Consider the following 19,852-nt stretch of genomic DNA (forward strand, 5'->3'; position numbering starts at 1 on the left):
TCGATTCAGACCCAGGTGGGACTGAAACAGCATTGATTGTGCTTGTGGTGCGAGCAGGATGGGAGTGGTATATCCATTTCTCTTCTTGACTGTGAGAAACTATAGACAGCTTTTGATACCATTGTTTATAGTATCCTAAACTGACTTCAGAGGCTGGGAGTGGATTTTATAGTATCGTGCTATTTTTCTTCCTTTGGGCATAATCCAATCAGTGTTGATTATAGGAAGAAATCCAGTCCCTGCTTTGTGAAGCTCCACAGGGACTAGTCGCCTTGCTGCTGTTTAGATCTATACCAAGGCATTGGTAACATCAGTATATTAATGAAATATGTCTTGGCTCTGGAAATCTTTGTATTTATTAAACATTTTTATTAAAAGAAAAGAAATGGGGTAGAAGAGCTAACATCCCATCCTTTGATTGTTTGGAAGGGAAAGCTCAATCTGGATTTACTTCTTTACTCCCTGCTAAAAATCTTGTAGTGGAGAAAATGAAATGGAGGTTGCATCCTTTTTCCTTTGTTAAGACTTATTTGGGGTCTGGGACTAAAATTAAGAAGAACACCAAACTAATGACAATAGGTATAACAACCAAACTTACAATTGATGATAAAATTATTGAAGTCGTAGATAATGTCTATCGTTTAGAATCAACTATTGACAATAAAGAAAGAAGCAGTCAAGAAAAGGGCTTCAGACCAGCAATGTAAAGTAGAATGAAGACCTTGGAAAAGATGTTCAGATACTGTAATATGTAGGTATAGCCTACAAAGATCAGAATAATACAAGCAATGATGTTTCCTGTAGTACACTATAGTTTGCTTGTTGTTTTGCTTACTATGAACACATCTATTGTGGGTTATATATATATTTATTTAGAAAAAAAATATGCACAGCTTACATTCTTAATGGCTATGGATGGCTTAGAAGTTGTGTGAATATAGCCAATTATGGCTCATTCAAAAAACCATAGTTAAGCAAATTGTGGCTTAATACACAATACAAGTCTATTAAAATGTGGCTATCCATCTCAATCAAAATTGATTCCAATTTTTGTCTTTAGTTTACTTATTGTTTTTAATTGTTTAATTTTTGCATTGCCTCCTATTAAAATTATGTTTTTATCATAAAATGTTCTAGTTTATAACAATAGCTGTATCTACAGTTTTGCAGATTAAGATGCAACCTTCTGAATGCGTGACAATTCAGTAAGATTTAAAATAAACATGTAAAAACATGACAAACTTGCCATAATTGCAGTTATAATGCGGCTTCTGGTCTCTGGAATAGTACTTTGTGAAGCTCTAATGACAACTAAGTGCTCACGCCTGTCTCCTCATTGTGAAATTTTACCAGGTACCATATTCTTTTCTGACAGTTAGAACAATTAATCAGAACAACTTCCCTCCTTAAGTTGTGGTGCTCTAACACTGGAGGTTTTTAAGAAGAAATGGACAACCATTTGTCTAAAATATATATAAATGTTTCTGCTTTGAGCAGGGCGGGGGTGGACTAGAAGACCTCCAAGTCCCCTCCAACACCGTTGTTCTTTATTAGGAAGAGATTAAATGTCTATTTCACAATGTTTTTGAAAATGTTGCAAAATACTTTAAGACATTACGAAGCTAAGGATGGCTGCTGTGTCTTATGGATAGATTCAACGTTCTCTTTCCTTAGCTGATCAGCCTTTTCCTAGTGAGTGACTTGTATTTCACATAGAATGGATTACAGCTTCCACCAGTCAGGGGCTGCATTGGGATTATTAGTCAATATACAGGTAGTCCTCAAGTCACTCAAGCCTGCCCATTTCATTCTTAATCTGAGGATTCGGGGAAGTGAAATCTTGTACTTTGAATGGGATCACTCCCTCCTTTTGCTCTCACTAATTGAATGCAAAGCTCATTAAGTGCACACGAATATTTCAGGGTGGGGAAGGCCATGGGTGGCCTGGTGATGGAACAGGCCACCTGCCTAACACAACCCAAAGCCTCTCCAACCCACTGAAATACAGCATGCTCCCCACAATTGCTCCCCCCCCAACCTACCATACCATGTGAAAATCTAGCAAACAGTCTCCTCTCCAATCTCTCCGACTGGGCCTCCGCAGGCCTTGCCCGGCACATTGTTGACTGAAATGGAGCTTCTGAGGAGCAGATACGCCCCTCAGAAGCTCCATTTCAGCTGGGAATGTTTCAGGTGAGAACTCTGGATGCCCGAATGGAGCATCAGAGAGGTGGATTCACCCCTCAGAGGCTCCATTTGAGCTGGCAACAGGCAGGATGAATGTTGCAGAGTCTCTGAGGTTGTTCATAAGGGCGAACTATTGCTGCGGTGCTTCAAGATCTCGGGACTTGTTCATAAACACTAGAGGGGGATTATCGTGTAACTTTGAACGTTCACTAAGGGAACACTTGTAACCTGGGGATTGCCTGTATTTGAAAAATACTGGATAGGGAAATAGGCCCAGGACAGCTTTTCACAGAAGAAAGTTAAATGAGGTTTCAAACTCTGCATTTGTTGTCTTGCAAAAAGCTGGTGCTCAAATGCAGATAGCAATTCCACACAAAGTCTTTCATTAAATTGATAATATTTACAGTTTGTAATGTGAGAAGTACACAAAGCCAGCATTTCTGTATAAATCAGTGTTAAGCACAGCAACCATCTTATTTTTTCCCCATGAGTAGTCAATAATCTGCATTTTTAGTCAATTTACAACTTCTAGAAGATTCTAGCAATTTAGCCTGAGACAGAAAAGGGTAGAAGGTTTGCTGAAGTTATCTATGGATCTTCTTTGAACTATTCTCACTCCTCAAGTGTGAAAGAAATTCTTTTATGTTTCTCCCTTCTAAATAAGGGTAAACCAAATACCAGTTCCAAGAGTTTGAGATATGAGCCAAATCATTTGTTCATTATGTTTTTAGCATTAATTTGGTTCACCCTTCCCAAACCAAGGTGCCCTCCAAAAGTGGATTTCAGTTCTCAGCAATAGCACGCTGTTGAAGAATTCTGGGAACTGAATTCCAGTTGGCATATGGTTTGAGTTAGTACTTTGTTGTACTCTGGTTCTTTGTGGAAAAGGGGAGTAGTAGTCTTCGCTAACTTGAGCATGTGTGGAGTTTCTCAATAATATGTGGCCATGTTAGGTCTGGAAGTGACATGCATTTGGAGAGAATCTAATTAGGAAAGGCTGCTCCAGGTCGTCAAGAAATATTTAGTTGGTTGCTACTGGACACCTTTGCAAGCCTAGGTGACAGGCATGGGAATATTCCTTCTTCCAGCTTTGCATGCTTGCTGGATGCTCAATCTTTGCTATGAAGATTTCAGTATATTGTAAGAATATTTCTCTACTAGGAGAGTGAACCTACCTTTCTTCACCATCTGTTTTCCTTTTTCCTGAAATTCAGTCTGTATTAATATTGTTACCATTCCAAAACTTGCCCCCTTTCTCAGCCCAACGACTACATTAGCCTAACACACAAACTTGATACAGAAACTTAGCAAAGGAAACCTTGCAGGAAGGAGCCCCAGCTGTCAGTCTTGAAAAGAGAGGTTTGAAAACATTTCTGAGTAACCACAGTGCATACCACAATCAATTAAGGGAACTCTGTGCTGATGTCAAACTGAGCTCCATTTTAACTCTAGCATATAACATTTATTTCAAGGTGCTGTTTACAATTTAATGACCCTCGTTAAAACAAAAAAGGAATGGGCTCTCCTCTTTTGGATTAATGAGTACTTTGATGCCAGATTTGCATTTATCTAAGAGAATGGAAAATGTCTATTAGTTGATTAAATAAAGATTTGAAGTTATATTTCCATTTAGATGTTTGTTCTGAAAGTGAGTTTTGTGGTATCGTTTTAAGCAAAGTAATGCAGCATTGATTTTATAGCATTCTATACAATGAGCAATCATTGTACCAAAAATAATAGCATTGAGGAGAGACTTTATATTACATCAACATAGCAGTATGATAATAGGTGGTTCTATGAGGCAGTTTTGAGAATCCTGCCTAAATGAATCTGTCAATTCAGAAAACCACAAGGCAGGTGGCTGGCTCAGTAGAAATTGAACAGAGGAAATGGCTTTATCCTGATAAAAGCTTTTTATCATCTAGTTTAGCATTCTCTACATCAAGGGTATTTGTGAGGCTGCATAAGACACCGCTCTCATCCCAAAACTTTGGATACAGCCTCTACTGTAAAACTCCTCTGAAACTTTCTATTTAATTATATTTTAACATGATAAAATGGAAAAAACTAATTAAACATATATGAAAATGATGGCATCAATTACATGGTTTTTATTTTAAATTTCCATTCAACTTGATAAAATTTACCTTGTGCTTAAGCCCCACCTATCTTATTTTAGGAGTAAGAACATTTCATATTATTGATAGACCAATTGTGGCCCTCAGCTTGAAAAACATTGTAAAAAGGATACCATGATCTACACTGATTCCAGTGGACAATATATTTTAAAGCATTTTCCCAGTGACCAATAGTATTAGTGAAAAAAAGTCAAGTGAAAAAATGTTAGCTGATTAATATACCTGAAAGTTTAATTTAGTGCTTTTATTGCTTATTTAATTGGGTAATGCCAAGGTAAATAACTAAAAATAAGACTACACTTTTTAAAGAATATCAAGTGGATGGTTGCACATTGGAAAATGGAGTCCTATTTTTCTAAAACAAATGAATGAAAGATGGATTCTTATAACACTATGAACAGCATGGAGTTTGTCACTCAGCATGCACAAATGATATTCCACCACTGTAGTTTGCAAATCATGGCTATAGCTTAATATTTTATGCAAACAGAATCAACTTGAGTATGTATTTAATCATGCTTGCATGATCTGCGAAGATAACTACTGACTATGTTAAGAATAGCCAATATAGCTATTTTCTTTTGTTGAATAACTGTTGCTGTGGTACCAATCAAAGTAAAACTTGGTCTTTGGCATGCTTATTCTTCAATGTAGTTGATGTAAACCTTTCTAAAAAAATAATTACATGGATTTAGAACAAAAATCTGTCCAGGGCTTTGGAAGAATAATTTCATATGTTCTAACAAATATAATACAGCTGTTTTAAGTATATGCATATTTATCCCATCTTTTTTCCCCAGAAACCTCAAGATGGCATATATGGATATCTCCTCTATTTTTATCCCTATAATTACAGTCTTGTGAAGTAGGTTTGGCTGAGAATCTTGATCCAAAAGTTAACCAGTGACCTTTGTGAACAAGTAGAGGCATAAACCTGGGTCTTTACAGTCCAAGTCAAACATTACAATCAAACCACAGGATGAAGAGGAATACTGCAGCATAATATCTTATTGGGTGCTTGTTTTAGAGATATGTCAGTAACAAAACAGTTTATATAGATCTAATAAATAATAAATATGGAAATACTTCTAGATCAGGGAGCAAAACAAAATCCTGAGTGAGCTTCACAGTTCCTTTTAAACCTGCCTGAGAACTGTAATTTTTAAAGGGGAAATAATTACATAGACAATTATATTTAATTAAAGTATATTTATATGGAATCAACTTGAGTTTTTCTTTTTTAATGTACTGATCTTTAAGAGTTCAGCCTTAAAGACAAGTATAGCCCTTGGCTAAAATAAAATTGCCTACTTCTGCTGTAAATACTATTATTGAGTCATTAAATGGTGGCCTCAATTGTGTTTGGAATAAAGAACATGGGCCAAATGTTGAAAAAAGGTGGTGTTGGTTATGACCCATTGAAATCAGTAGCACAAATTAGTTGTAATGATCTATGGCCCATTCATGTTACTGGGATTTTAGTGTGATATTTTTCTGGGGAGCCTGTACATTATAGAATCATCAAACCATTGTTATGTAAAATAATGAGGGGTTTTATATCACCTCAACAAATAATTACATTTTTATTAATAAAAAAGTAGCCAAGTCTGTAAAACATGCATGGCAATATGTAACTATCTGATTCCCCCATCAATTGACAAAAATTGCTTAAAAATCATCAAGCAATAGGCATGCTGATTGAGAAAGTAGGAATTGTAATCTTGAGAGCATTTGTTTATGGAAAGCTCTGCTCCTGGTTTGTTTTAAATCCTTTCTCTATACAACTGACTTACTGTTTTTTTTTTAAAAAAAAACAGATGCTGATGTACTGGGATTAACAGATCCAAAGCTGTGCTATATTCTGGATGGGATCCTTTTAATATATGCTATCATCATCACAGCCCTTTTCATGAAAGTAAAGGTAAGATTTTTTCAGAGATTTTTTAATTATTATTATTTTTACATATACAGTCTGACCAGAGGAACCTGAAGGAAAAAAAATGTCCCTGTGACCTTAATCCTTTTGATTGTATGTTTGAATATTTATGTAAACCTTTAGAAGTGGAAATTAAGAGCAATTCCTCCACGAAATCAACTTTCACTGCAACAGTTATGCAACACTGCAATGTCATCATATAACTAGTATGGAAAGATTATCCTTCTGTATCTTAATCCAGAGTTCAGTACCCAGTCAAAATGTTTCCTTCATTATTCGTTGCTGCTCTCAGATTTTTCAGATTGACATCACTTTTCCCAACCTTGTGCTTTTCAGCTGTATTGCATGGCATTATACATTGGTCACAGTGCCTTGTAATGTTATGAAAGCTGGAAGTTCCACTTCAGTGAGGAGACACATTTAGTTGGGGAGACTATTAGGCAGACATCGTTAGTAAACAGTTTGAAAAGATGGGAAATTGCTAATAACGAATCTTACATTTAAGAGTTTGAACAACTGTTTTGCTTTTGTTTTGTTTGATATTACCACTTTTAACTATGAGCTTGTGTTTTATAGAGAGAACCAGAGTTAAGAAATCTTAAAAAAATGAAATAAAGTAAATAAAGCGGCCTACCGTAACTTGGTGTCATGCCCACAGGGAATTCTGGGAGATGCAATTCCAGTAGATTTGGAGGGTGTCCAGTTGGAAAGAGCTAATAAGTTGGAAAGTGCTGAAGGCTCAATAACACACTATCACTATTTCATAAATCACTAGTGGCCTTTGGAATAGAAATGGGAAGTTTTGTGAGTAAAAGCTCTATATATTACATGTTTGTCCATATTTTTTTCCAGCTAGCCAATCGCTCTACTGAATCCAAACCTTCTCAAAATGCAAATGACATATATAATGTAAGTAGTTAATTTCTTATGTCTCTTATATAATCTGACACCTGCAAATGAGTTAAAGTGACGAGACAAGATATAAGTAAAAAAATTGAGATACCAGTCTACCTGTAGAACTTAGTTAGTTCTTCTAATGGATAATTAAATATTGGGGGTGGGTTTTCAGGAATATAGTGAAAATATTGTGATTTAGTCAAGGGTCAAGTCAAAATGATTCCTTTATTATAGTATAGGGATTCCCTACTATCTTCTTCCAAATTTACCAAATGTCAAACTAAAAGGGCTGGGGAGGTTCTTGTGTGCAACTATAGGAGAACTTCCAGGCCATAGTTATATAGCTCATTTTTAATTAAGATAATTGTAGTGGTTTACTTGATATATGTAGTGGTTTATTTGCTTATTCAGTAGGTTTTCTGAAAGACACATATTCTCTCTCTCTCTTAGGCTAGATGGATAGATAGATAAAGAAAACTCTGTCAATATTTTAGATTTCACTCACATTAATTGGATTCATAGAATAGCTAATGGTAAGGAATTCTAACATTTACAAACCAAAACATTTGGCAAGGAACACTCCCAACTAAGAGGTACTTGCAATTATTTCAATATTTTCACTATATTCCTGAAAACCCACCACCAATATTTAATTATCCATTAGAAGAACTGTCTAAGTCCTGCTAGAGGGGGGAAAAAATCAACTCTGGCACCCACACAGGGATGCTGCTATGAAAACTCTGTATGTGGTGGCTTTGGTTTCTTTTTAAGTATCACACGGTTCCTTAAAGTTCACAGAATATATTATAAGAGGTTTAAGGCAACAATAAAGAGTACTTTGTATGCTTACCTTTTTCCCCCCCTACTTGTCCTCAAAGGACACTGGGACAACTTTATGGCTGAATAATGAACCTTGACTAATTAAGATGAGATTAGAAAAGCTTACTGGGTGAGCAGGGTTAGGAATAAAATCAGTTCATGAGAAGTTATATACAGTTATATACGACTTTTTTTCCACTCTTATGACCGATGCACTATCCCCAGTCACATGATTAAAATTCAGATGCTTGGCAACTGGTTCATATTTATGATTGCAGTGTCCCAGGGCCATGTGATCACCTTTTGGAAACTTCTGGCAAGCAAAGTCAATGGGGAAGCCAGATCAAACTTAACAACTGTGTTACTAACTTAACAAATGCAATGATTCGCTTAACAACCGTGGCAAGAAAAGTTGTAAAATGGGGCAAAATTCACTTAACAAATGTTTCACTTAGCAACATAGACTTTGGGCTCAATTGTGGTCATAACTTGAAGACTGCCTGTACAAATTTCCAATTTTATGTGAGGAATGGGACAAGGTAGATAAAAAGGCACAGAGGACACTTAATGTGTGAGGGATTGAAGGGGTGAAGAAGGGTGTTCTAAATATTAAATGAGAAAATTACATAATAATCAGTTGTTATAAACATTCTTCTCTTGCAGAAACTATCTACTGGACGCAGAGATGAATATGATTCTCTGGCATTAAAAAAAACAGATACAGATCTTGAAATGGCTGTGGAAAACCAGGTATCTTCACCATATTTTCTGTTGCATGCAGTTGCCACAAAACATATCAGCATAACTTAGTGGGAAACTCCAAGACCATGACCCCCTTTTGCTTTGAGGAATGAATAATATCAATCTACAATGGACTTCTCTGGTGGTTATGACAGTTGTGCAAGGGATTTTGATATAACAGCCCTGTCAGCTCTCCCACCATGCCTTCTCTTGTGTCTTCAGACTTGGTAAATGATTGGGATAATTTTTCTTTCTTTCTAGCGCAGAAGAAAGAAACCTCAGGACAAAGTTTACACTGTGAGTAGATCCAAGAATTTACGTATTAAAGTTTACTTAATCATCCACTGCAGCATTTTGAAAGGTTATATGTATCTGTGTTGGAAAAGAAGTTGTCCTCCTATGCAACTTTTTCCAGTTTTATAAGGTTTTTGGGGGAAAATTCTCTATGCTGGGATGTAACACAACTACTTCACACCTTACAGAAAAGAATAGAAGTATACAAAGATCAATCAGTCTATTTTTTCAGTGTTTATGAATCTTAAGATAGTCAAGATTGTCCCATTTTGCTTTCCCCCCTTAAAACAGAAATGTCAGGTTTTTAAGCTTGTTATTAGAGCTTATATCAGTAAAACAGAATTCTAGGGTTTGTTTTTTTTGGGGGGATTGTTTTTTTACCTGACCTACCTGAAAGGACTAACAGTGATAGCAGGAACAACCCTATGCTGTTAATAGTTATCCTTCTCTGGACTTTGGGACATGTTTATCAAAGTATTGATCAGTTTTTTGTGGATATTTTGCTTTTGGTATCAGAGGAACCTATCTTCTATGTTGTAAATCAAAATATTGAGTGTCTACAGCAACACTTCCTCTATTCCAACAAATCCTGTGTTTATAGTTTAACCAAATCCCAGGTTGGGAAAAGATTGGGAATGGTTGCTTTCCAGATAATATTGCTCTCAAATCTGCATAAAAAGTGCCTGAGTTTACAATGATTGACAAAGAAAAGGCAATGAAGAGTAAACGTTTTGCTAGAATAACAGTTATAAGCACAGACATCTTTGGAAATTTCTTTCCTATAATTTGGCCTAGAAAGAGTAAGGATATACTAGTATAGGATATACTATATACAGAATGAAAAGATTAATCGAATACATTAGAATCTGTAAGAAAAGGCACGAGAGAAAACAAATTTTTCTTAGTTTCCTTTTCACCAATACTGTTTTATTGTTTTCCATGGCTAGTCCCTACAGCGGGATAAGATGGGTGAAGCATACAGTGAAATTGGAAAGAAAGGAGAAGTAAGTGATATTTTCTATCATTTTAGATGCACAAAAGATAGCTGCATCTACTTTGTCGCTGTTGACTCTAGGAAGGGTTGCACTTCTGTGGACTGAGTGGAAACTTCAAGGTTTACCCATGTTACACCTTTGTTACATGAGTTGCACTGGCTCCCTGTTTCTTCCAGGTGCTGATTATAGAGGTGGTATTCAGCAGGTTCTGACTAGTTCTGGAGAACCAGTAGTGGAAATTTTGAGTAGTTCAGGGAACCAGCAAATTCCACCTCTGACTGGAGATTTTACAGTATCCTTCCCCTGCCACACCCTCCAAGCCACACCCACAGAACCGATAGTAAAAAAAATTTGAATCCCACCACTGGCTGGTTACCTTTAATGTCTTACATGCCATAGGCCTGTCCCTGAGAGATAGGAAGATACCTCCAGGTCCCTTTCCTGAATTGTTGCCATTTAATGGGAACTCTGAAGTGTGCCTTTTCTGGCAGGCCCCTTCTCTTTTAGCCTTCTGAAAGGCCATCAATACACGGCTTTCTACCCAGTCGTTGAGGTAGAGAGTGATTGCTCTGAATTGGTTGTTGGAGTATCCCAAGAAGATGAGTGAGGTCCTGGGTTTTGTTTTATGATTTTTGTAATTCAGGGATTTACTGTCGTGAGCCATCCAGAATTATGTTTTAAAATGGGCATCTATACAAATCTTATACATGCATTTGTACTCAAGCTTTCCCAGTCCTATCCTTTAAGCCAGTGGTCCCCAACCTTTCGGCTCTGCAGACCAGTGGTGGAGGGGGAAGAAGGGAAAGTTTTGTGCATGTGTATGCTTGCTCCCCACTTGCGTGGCCCAATTCCCAAAGGGCCATGGTCCAGTATCGGGCCATGGAGCAGAGGTTGGTCCATGGTCCTCGTGCTGTAAGCTGCATCAAACCACAATTCCATAATGCAAAATAATGGCAATATTAATTCAACACAGGTGAAAGCACCAGCTAGGTGCTTATCTACAATAGTTGAACAAAACAGAAGACAAATTTGTCGTTTGTGTTTTCTGAATATAATTTTTCCACAATATTTATGTCAGTTGGGTTAGATTGTGGGGTAGCCCACAACTTATGACTATAATTGGGGCTGTATCCACACAAGAGTTCAGTTAATTATTTGTATTGGTCATGTCCATAATACAAGAATCTTCTTAGTCTGGGGGTTTGCACCTGGACTAGACTAGGTAAGATTTAACAACATTCAAAGGAAAGGGATGGGATCTTGCTCTCCTGTGCTTATGTAAAGATTCCTGACTAAGTAACCACTTGGCTCCTCTTCTGAAGTTTATTAATTTTGGCCTTTTCTTTTTCTAGAGATTTGGTGGCAAAGGCAATGATATTCTTTATCAGGTAAGATAACAACAGAACCCCTCCCTGTAATTTCTTTAATTCTTAATTCACTGAGGAGATCTGTCTAAAAGCAATTTATCCACTGTTCTCATCTCCCCTTCGTTCTCTAAGTACTTTTGATCCTATTGCCAGCCTATGCTTGCAAGAAAGTTGGACAAGGCAACACGGTTAGGAAGTAGTTGAATTCTTCTCTTACAAATGTTGCTATCAGACCCCAGCTTTAATATTCTCGCTACAGGGAACACTGAATCTGAATCTATGGTTAATAGTCTAATTATTTGTTTTCTAATCATATCTTTTCTCTTTATCAGGGGCTCAGCCAAGCAACAAAGGACACATACAATGTCCTTCACATGAAACAGATGCATTCTCCTCGTTAGTTACAACTGAATCTAAAAAGGAAGAGAAAAAAAGGACATTCCTTATGGTGGAATGGTAGCAATTAAAGAGGACAGTTCATTTCAGCAAAGCCATTGCCTTGTTTGAAGAATGCTATTGTACAGTCAGCAAAACCCATGTTTCATTTCCAAATAACATCCTTTAAAAATGTACATAAGTTTAAAGATTCTGCTTAATGTATAGTTGCTCATATTTAGGGGCAGAAGTTGTGACTGCTATTTCACTGGATAGTTAAATAACAAAAATACTTTTCTTCCTTAAGGGAAAAATAACATATTTTCTTTCCCCATAGATGTTTTTATGGTATTTTTAATTGAAGATAGCTGGGAAACTTTGTGGGGGGAGGAGGGGGGGAAGAGGGAGGGAGAAAGAGAATATATTCTGGAACCTTTCATCACTCTCCAGGAATTTGGATTACTGTACAATCTATCAGTCATATCAGCAAGGCTGGTGGTAAAGAATAACAATAATTATCATGTTTTAAATTGATAACTCTCAAATCATTAAATAGTTCAGGACTTAACTGAAGGTAAATATCTTTTATACCGAAGATTAGAATAAAAAAGAAAGAAATGTGTTCAGATGGTACTTTGAATTACAGTGTATGAGAAAACTAAAAGTTCTGTTCATGAGCTTGGATCATTTCCCATAAAATGAAATTTTATTTAGCATAAAATAAAGCCTTTACTATTAGGTTTGGATGATGTTTGCAAGCAAAATACAAACAAAACAAAACAAAAAACTGGACATAAAGCAACCAAAACTAGTTTTGGTTTAGAATTACTTCTGTTGAAGAACAAGTCTTACTTTTGAATAGAAATTATAAAAATAATTGTGCTATGAAAAAGTGGACCAGTGCAGCTTATGCCTACTTTTGCATGATTAAAATAATGGTTAAGTATATTGTCTGTTGCTTCATTACGTACATTATTCCTAGTGGCTATAGCTCATACTTCAACCCATATTAACTAGAGGAAATACAAAAAACTTGACCAGAATCCATCAACGAGCTTTCTTTTGAGAAATACTGATCAGATTTTAAGAAGTCTAATAAAAATGTAAAGGTCTGCAAGGAAGGAAAACTGGGAATTTGTATGGGAGACTGTACCCTTTCATCATCTCCAGCCAAACACTTTCCTTGGGGTACAATTTGAATGTGAATATTATATCTTGGATCCCATGACAAAATGGGTGCTGATAGGCTTTTCCCTTTACAGTATAATGTATCTGAACTGCAAAATATGGATTATTGGAAACAGCAGATACAAAAAAACTCCTCCTCTTCCTGCCATTTAGTGGTTAATCAGCTGCAATATATAGGATGACCAATAACTAGTATATGATATTCCTAACAAAATGGCATCCCTAGCAACTTAGCAACAATGCTAGGGCTACCAGATTTAGACTGCAAAAAGCAGATTACTAGATGACAGGAAAGATCTAGGAAAAGCTAACTATTGATCAAGCCTACAACAATCTCCTGTACCTGTAATTTTTCTTTCTCCCTTCTGTAGAATACTATACATTACCTGTTGTGGCTCCGATTCCCGAGCCTGTGCTGTTAGAGGAAGAGGACTTGGAAGATGAGGAGGAGGAACTGGGAATGCCTTCCTCCCCAGGACCTTCCTCTCTGGTAATGCCTTCCTCCCTGATAATGCCTCAGGTTTCATCAGACAACCGAGAGGAAAAGCCTGAGATTAATCAGGAGAAGGCATATCGGAGCAGCCCCTGACAGGAAGTCAAGAGGAAGAATGTTGGCTTGATCCTAGGCAGCGTCGTAGGGAGAAACGTGAGCAGCAACGTAGGAGGCGTGGGAGGGTCAGAGAGTGAGCTGAGTCATTGAGCCACACCCCACAGGGGATAAAAGTGGGTGTGTGGTCGGCTAGAACTTTGTACGGGACAAAGTTTAATCTTACTTCAAGTTTTTCGTTGTGAATGATTCTTGTGGTCTGCCTTGTAATTCTCTGTAAGTAGCTTTTTACTTGTTATCAATTCGGACTTGGCAGGCAGAGCATGTTGGAATGCCAAGGACATTATCAGTTCCAAAGAATTAACTCTGTGAAGTCCGAGTCAGCTTGCCTGCCTGTGTTTGTGTGAGTTTGTACTCTTTCATCTTTTGAAAAAGAAGAAAGGTGAGACAGAACATTTTTGTCCCGTACCTGACTTAAACCATCTTTTACCTAAGATGGACCACCAGCAGCAGTTTCAACAACAGCTGCAAGATGAAAATCAAACTCTACAACAGCAGGTGGCTCAATTAACAGCCCAACTTGCTTTGCTGCAGGCTCATGCAGCTCCTCCTTCCCCTCCCCATCGGAAATGCCCGGTGGCTGTGCCAGATAAGTTTTCTGGGCAGCCCGAGAGGTTCCCGGCTTTCATGGGACAGTGCCAGTTATTTATGGCTATGAGGGCAGAGGATTTCCCAGATGACCAGGCTCGGGTGGGCTTTGTGATAAGCCTCCTTTCTGGCTCGGCTGCCAGATGGGCCACCCCTTTGTTGCTCAAGAACAGCCCGTTATTAACTGATTATCAGGGTTTTTGGCAACATATGCGCCACATGTATGAAGACCCCATACAAGTGCAGACGGCAGCCAGGCGTCTTAAGGATCTTTGACAAGGGAAGCGCCCTCTGCAAGAATTTATTTCTGAATTTTGGCTTTTATGCCTGGACTCCAACTGGAATGATGCAGTGTTAATGGACGCCTTCCCGGATGGCCTGTCAGATGAGCTGCAGGACGAGTTAGTTCGAGTGGAACCAGCCCCGACCCTCGACATTCTGGTGGTGCAATGCTTGCACATCGATGCACATCTCCAATGGTGAAAGAACCATCGCACCGCCCAGTAGCAGCTGTCTGCATCTGTACTGCAGTGTCCTGTGCTAACAGCGCCCCGGGTCACCCAACGTGTTGTGGACATGGCCAAGGAACCAATGGTGTTAGGAACGGTCAGATCTCGCCTGACGGCTCAGGAGCGAACGCGGAGATGCCAAGGGGGTTTGTGCTTGTATTGTGGGGGGGGGACATTTTGCTATTTCTTGTCCGAAGTGGGGCGCTCAAGCCTGTGCCTGAATCTCGGCATGATCAGTCGGGAAACGGGGCAGGCCTGACCTGGGGGAAACCTTAGGCCAGGCACATATCAAACACCCTCCTGAATTAGTGGAGGTTGACTCTGGGCCCCCTCGGCATCTGATTTTGGACACTTGGGTTTTCTTGGCTAACCAGTCGGAAGGGATTCCAGCGAATGCACTGGTGGACTCGGGGGCCACGACTAACTTTATGGACCAGGACTTTGCTGCCCATTTTGATGTCCCCTTGGTTCTGGTAGAACCTCCGATGAGGGTCGAGACTATTGATGGGCGGGAACTTTTTGCAGGACCCATTAACTTCGCCACCCAGCCTTTGCACCTAGTCATTGGAGAACATGAGGAGGCAATCCGTTTTTATGTCACCGCAGACCTCCATTTCCCATTGGGCATGGCTTGGCTTAGGATTCATGATCCTCAGGTGACATGTTCGCGGAATGCCATTTCTTTTCCGAGTCTGCAGTGCGTGGACCACTTCCGCCACACCTGTGCTGGCCAGGACATCACTACCTCTGCCATCTCCATACCTCCTGAACTGATGGACTTCACGGATGTGTTCAGTGAGAAGGAGGCGGACCGGTTACCCCCACATCGGCCCTATGATTGTCCAATGGACCTTCTGCCCAATGTACCACTGCCAAAGGGACGTTTGTACTCCATGTCCGAGCTCGAGCTGGCCTTACTATGGGACTTTTTGGACAAAAACTTGGCCCGAGGGTTCATCCGGCCTTTGTCGTCCCCTCTCTCAGCCCCAGTCCTCTTTGTCAAGAAGACGGGAGACTTACGTTTGTGCTGTGATTACCGCTGGTTAAACGCCATCACGGTGTGGAATAGCTACCCCTTGCCGCTCATTCCGGAGTTGTTGGAGAGGTTGCGGGAGGCCACTGTCTTCACCAAGCTTGATCTTCGAGGGGCCTACAACCTGGTGCGGATGCGAGAGGGGGACAAATGGAAGACGGCATTTGGCACCCGATATGGCCATTTTGAGTACACTGTGATGCTGTTTGGGTTGACCAACGCCCCCGCAGTCTTCCAGCACCTGATGAATGACGTGTTTCGGGATATGTTAGAACGGTTCGTGGTGGTGTACCTGAACGATATTCTGATTTATTCCGGGTCCAAGGACAGCCACCTTCAACACGTTTGTCTGGTTTTGCAACACCTTTGGGAGCACCAACTTTATGCGAAGCTGGAGAAATGTTTCTTCTTCCAGACTTCCATTGAGTTCCTTGGGCACATCATCTCTCCCAATGGCATTACCATGGACCCGCGTAAGGTGGAGGCCTTATGTAGTTGGGAACCCCCTCGTGGTGTGAAGGACGTTCAATGCCTATTGGGGTTCGCTAACTATTATCGGACCTTCATTCCAGGTTTTGCCAAGCTGACAGGTCCAATAACTCAGCTCCTTCGAAAGAAGGTCCTGTTCCAGTGGGGCCCCCCGCAGCAACAGGCTTTTGAGGCCCTCAAGAATGCTTTCGTCGCAGAACCCGTCCTGAGGCACCCTGATCCGCATCGTCCTTTTGTGGTGGAGATGGATGTGTCCAACGTGGCTATTGGGGCAGTGCTGTTGCAAGCCCCGATGGGTAGCACCACTCTTTTTCCCTGCGCTTATTATTCCCGGAAACTCACTCCTTCCAAATGCAATTACACCATCTGGGAAAAAGAGTTGCTGGCTATCAAGGCTGCGTTTGAGGCTTGGCGACATCATCTCGAGGGGGCCCGACACAAGGTGGAGGTCCGGATGGACCATCAGAATTTAGAACATTTGTCAACGGCAAGAAAGTTGAACCAGCGGCAGATCCGGTGGTCGTTGTTTTTTGCCCGGTTCAATTTTTCTGTGACCTTTATCTCCAGTGGTCACAATTGGAGGGCGGATGCCCTGTCCCGCAAACCTGAGTACCTTTGCCCCGAGGACCCCCTTCCTCCGCGGACAGTGCTGCCAGCAGAATCCTTGGCCGCAGTCCAGGAACCGGTGGACTTGCGGACTCAGGTGCGAGAGGCGCAGCGCCTAGACACTTGGTCGCAACAGAGGATGGGGGAGATTGGACCCGCATCCCCATGGACTTTGGAGGAGGGCTTACTCAAGCATCGGGGCCGGTTGTACGTACCCACAGGGCTGCTTCGAGCCCTTATTATGACTCAGTGTCACGACAACCCTGCAGCCGGCCATTTTGGTTTTTTTTAAGACCCTCCATCTTGTAACATGGACTTTTTGGTGGCCTCGAGTACGGCATGATGTCCACGCCTATGTCACGTCCTGTATACCGTGCAGGCAAGCGAAAGCCGTGACGGGCGCGCCTCCTGGTCTCCTCCAACCTCTGCCGACTCCAGAAAGTCCATGGGGAGTGATTTCCATGGACTTCTTGACTCATTTACCATCATCCTCAGGATTTACGACTGTGCTTGTGGTGGTCGACATGTTGACAAAAATGGCTCACTTCATTCCGTGTCGTAAATTGCCATCGGCCTGTACAACTGCCCGTTTGCTCTTGCAGCATGTTTTTCGTCTCCATGGTCTGCCAGACAGGGTAGTTTCTGACCACGGTGTACAATTTACAGCCCAATTTTGGAAAAGCCTGATGACCGTGTTACAGATGCAGGTGTGCTTGTCGTCGGCGCACCATCCAGAAACTGATGGTGGGACGGAGAAGGTCATTTGGCATTCTCGAGCAATATTTGCGTTGTTTTGTAAACCAACGGCAGAACAATTGGGTCGATTATCTCCCTCTGGCGGAGTTTGTATTCAACAACTCCCAGCACACCTCCACCCAAATGACACCATTCTATGCTAATGTGGGGTACCATCCATGGTTCTTTCCGTTGACACTATTAGATTCCCCTGTTACCGAGACTCAGGAATTCCTTTCGGAATGAACACTCAGTTCAGCAGTTAGTTCAGCAGCAACTGATACGGGCCAAGGAAGACTACAAGCGGTTCACAGATCACTCTTGATGGGCAACGCCTCCGCTGGCTGTAGGAGACCGTGTGTGGATGTCCACAAAACATCTTCAGGTCGACCACCCGATAAAGCTGGATCATCGGTTCATCGGCCCATTTCTCATCGAGACGGTCATCAACCCCGTAGCCTATCGACCAACTCTACCGCGCTGTATGTGAATTATTCCAGTCTTCCACCGTTCCCTTTTGGTCCCTGATGCCCCTTCGTGTGATCTCCGACATCCGGCAGCTGATGATCCACCACCTGTGCCCGGTGAAGATGACGCAGTAGACAGCAACGTGGTCAGCACTAGGGATTCCCGCTGGCTGAAAGGGCGGTTCCAGTATTTGATCAAGGCAGGGGGATGGGCCAGAGGCCCTTTCCTGGGTGGATGCTTCCACAATCCACGTGCCGGACCTTATATGGATGTTCCATGACCATTTCTCCTTGAAACCACATCCTGACCGTCAGACTCGGGGGAAGGGACCTGTTGTGGCTCCGATTTCTGAGCCTGTGCTGTTAGAGGAAGAGGACTTGGAAGATGAGGAGGAGGAACTGGGAATGCCTTCCTCTCCAGGACCTTACTCTCTGGCAATGCCTTCCTCCCTGATAATGCCTCAGGTTTCATCAGACAACCGAGAGGAACAGCCTGAGATTAATCAGGAGGAAGGCATATCGGAGCAGCCCCTGACAGGGAGTCAAGAGGAAGAATGCTGGCTTGATCCTAGGCAGCGTCGTAGGGAGAAACGTGAGCAGCAACGTAGGAGGCGTGGGAGGGTCAGAGAGTGAGCTGAGTCATTGAGGCACATCCCACAGGGGATAAAGGTGGGTGTGTGGTCGGCTAGAACTTTGTACGGGACAAAGTTTAATCTTACTTCAGGTTTCTCGTTGTGAATGATTCTTGTGGTCTGCCTTGTAATTATCTGTGAGTAGCTTTTTACTTATTATCAATTCGGACTTGGCAGGCAGAGCATGTTGGAATGCCAAGGACATTATCAGTTCCAAAGAATTAACTCTGTGAAGTCCGAGTCAGCTTGCCTGCCTGTGTTTGTGTGAGTTTGTACTCTTTCATTTTTTGAGAAAGAAGAAAGGTGAGACACAACAATTACCTGTACTTACTTTTTTATTCTGGGCAGTTGAGTATATTTCCAAATAAAACACTGGTATGCAGTAGCTGACCATTAATTCTATTTTTAAAAATTTATAGAATGCATGTAGGGTTAAAGTAATTCTAGAAAATAAACATGCTGCAGACTGATATTATGCAGCATGCCTGTGTTTTAAAAAAATTAACATAATTTTTGAATGATTAAGTAAGTAAAATGGAATAGGAACTTTAGGGAACACAAAAGACGAGATCATTAACACCTCAGAACCACAGCGGGCCACCAGTTTTAAAACAGGAATGCTTGCACAGAAGTTATATCATGTCTAATATAATTCCCAAATAAAGCAACGTTTTTATTAAAAACACAGACCAGAATGACATTACAATAGTATAGTAAAATAAAAAATAAAACTGGGGTACACATAAATAAGAGAAATGAGTTTGAGTAAAATTAGGGACAATTAGGACTGGGAATCCACTGCAAACATTCAAATTCCTGGAGTATCTTCTTTGTGTTTACTTGCCTCATTCCCCCCCCTAGGATTTGAGTCAAGATTGTATTTGTCTCTGCATCATGTACAGAAAATACAACAAAACTTTAAAAAGATGCTTGGTAAAAGGGCAATAAGTCCAGCAAAGCCTAACTGAAAGTAAACAAAGAACCCATATTTGATAATACTTCCCGTAACCATACTCTGAACTGCCATGTAACCCACCCACTATTAGATGGAACTGAGATGTCTAGTCAAAGAATTGGGAGTTGGCAGTTGACCACAGCAGTTTTTATATTTTACTTTTCCAATGTTAGGTAAGTATGTATATTATCAAGTTCAAAAGACTCCAGGATATGGCAAATTCTGAACTGTGGTACTGGACGTTTAGAGGACATTCCTTAAGTTCAAAAAGTTTGGAAATACTACGTTAGTATC

The 19,852-nt window shown here is 40.6% G+C and overlaps 1 protein-coding gene and 1 pseudogene across 2 annotated transcripts in view; both read left to right on the forward strand.

The window, feature by feature from the left end:
- Positions 1–12,697, forward strand: part of CD247 (CD247 molecule) — a 33,777-nt gene extending 21,080 nt beyond the window's left edge. The window contains exons 2-8 of the mRNA XM_026664047.2: positions 6,143–6,246; positions 7,114–7,170; positions 8,641–8,727; positions 8,980–9,015; positions 9,960–10,016; positions 11,360–11,395; positions 11,707–12,697. Coding sequence (XP_026519832.1) covers positions 6,143–6,246; positions 7,114–7,170; positions 8,641–8,727; positions 8,980–9,015; positions 9,960–10,016; positions 11,360–11,395; positions 11,707–11,775 — 446 coding nt within the window. The 3' untranslated portion in view covers positions 11,776–12,697. The remainder of the gene's footprint in view (positions 1–6,142; positions 6,247–7,113; positions 7,171–8,640; positions 8,728–8,979; positions 9,016–9,959; positions 10,017–11,359; positions 11,396–11,706) is intronic.
- Positions 12,698–15,617: 2,920 nt separating this feature from the next.
- LOC148130446 (uncharacterized) lies at positions 15,618–18,986 on the forward strand (annotated as a pseudogene). Its single transcript, XR_015749806.1, has one exon. The product of XR_015749806.1 is annotated as an uncharacterized LOC148130446 (transcript).
- The last annotated feature ends 866 nt before the right edge of the window (positions 18,987–19,852 follow it).

This window comes from Notechis scutatus, chromosome 5, assembly GCF_049901735.1.
Source record: "Notechis scutatus isolate UNSWTSFEM ecotype Mainland chromosome 5, rNotScu1.2, whole genome shotgun sequence".
NCBI classification, from domain to species: Eukaryota; Metazoa; Chordata; class Lepidosauria; order Squamata; family Elapidae; genus Notechis; species Notechis scutatus.